Here is a 1140-nt window from a genome sequence, read left to right on the forward strand (position 1 = left end):
AATATCTAAAAATTAAAAAGCTAACGCAGGGACACAAGCAATATTCTTAGCTTAAAGTTGGAGAATATGCGAATTCACTCTAATATTCAAAGTAACAACTAGAAAACAGGGTTAGTTCTGCTAAACATAGATTTGCTATGTTGCTCGACGGTCAGAGAGAGTAAACGCCATGTGCGCTGTCATCCTCTTAATTTATTTCAAATATTTGTGATTTAACAGACCTTATACTAATAGAGGGAACATACCGGGTTGGCGGGGTAGAGTGGTGTGAGTAATGAGTATATTTTACAATATAATTGAGTATAAGGTCTATGATTAATTTATATTAGGTACCTATTTTGTAGATAATATAAGTTAGATTAGATTGGATCATAGAGTAAGTACTTACAGTACCTATTAGTTTCAATAGTTTCATACGTGCCAATTATTATGTTATGTCTTTTTTCTATAGTAAAAGGGCTCATGCCCGTTGATTATTAATAAATTAATAAATAAATAAATAATTTTCAAGGCTAGTTACATTTTGATACCTGTTATCTATGAGTCGTATATCATTAATTCATTCATCGACCATGGTTCAATCACAGATTATATGAAAACAGATTGTGCACTTAGATGTAAACAAAAAATGGCCTGATTCTGGTCTCCGCCAGAATCAATGTGACCATTTCAACAGATTGAAATTACTTGAAATGTATCGTATACTTGTGGCTTACCTGATAGTGATATCCGAGTATCCGACAAACAAAATATATTGTTATCAACACTCTGATACTTTATATCTGATAGTCTGATGTTTGGTTTTCACTTTTCACGTGTTTTTGGCGTTTGACGTTTTACGATTTTTGGTGTTTGCTTAAATAAAATAGTTTTTTTTTTGTAATATTTTATATTTATACTGTCATATTTATTTTAAAAAATGACTACTTGTGCAGTCAAGTTTTGCGACAATAAAATGTCACTAACGAAAAATATAAGCTACTTCAGATTTCCAAGCGACCCATTGAGGTGAGTAATTAGGTTTGTTTTATGATTTTCATATGTATGCATTACAATTTGTTACGTTACTAATTTATTATAGGTGTAAACAATGGATGGAAAAATGTCAAACTGAACATTTACTGAAAAAAGATGCTACTA

At 30.7% G+C, this 1140-nt stretch overlaps 1 protein-coding gene across 1 annotated transcript in view; it reads left to right on the forward strand.

Annotated features, from left to right (window-relative positions):
• Nucleotides 1–576: 576 nt before the first annotated feature.
• LOC100568843 (52 kDa repressor of the inhibitor of the protein kinase) overlaps nt 577–1140 on the forward strand; it is a gene marked incomplete in the record, with an annotated part of 1299 nt that continues 735 nt past the window's right edge. Inside the window, 2 exon segments of the mRNA XM_008188946.3 lie at nt 577–1008; nt 1082–1140. Of these exon segments, the coding sequence (XP_008187168.1) occupies nt 920–1008; nt 1082–1140 (148 nt within the window).

Source organism: Acyrthosiphon pisum, chromosome A2 (assembly GCF_005508785.2).
Source record: "Acyrthosiphon pisum isolate AL4f chromosome A2, pea_aphid_22Mar2018_4r6ur, whole genome shotgun sequence".
Taxonomy (NCBI): Eukaryota; Metazoa; Arthropoda; class Insecta; order Hemiptera; family Aphididae; genus Acyrthosiphon; species Acyrthosiphon pisum.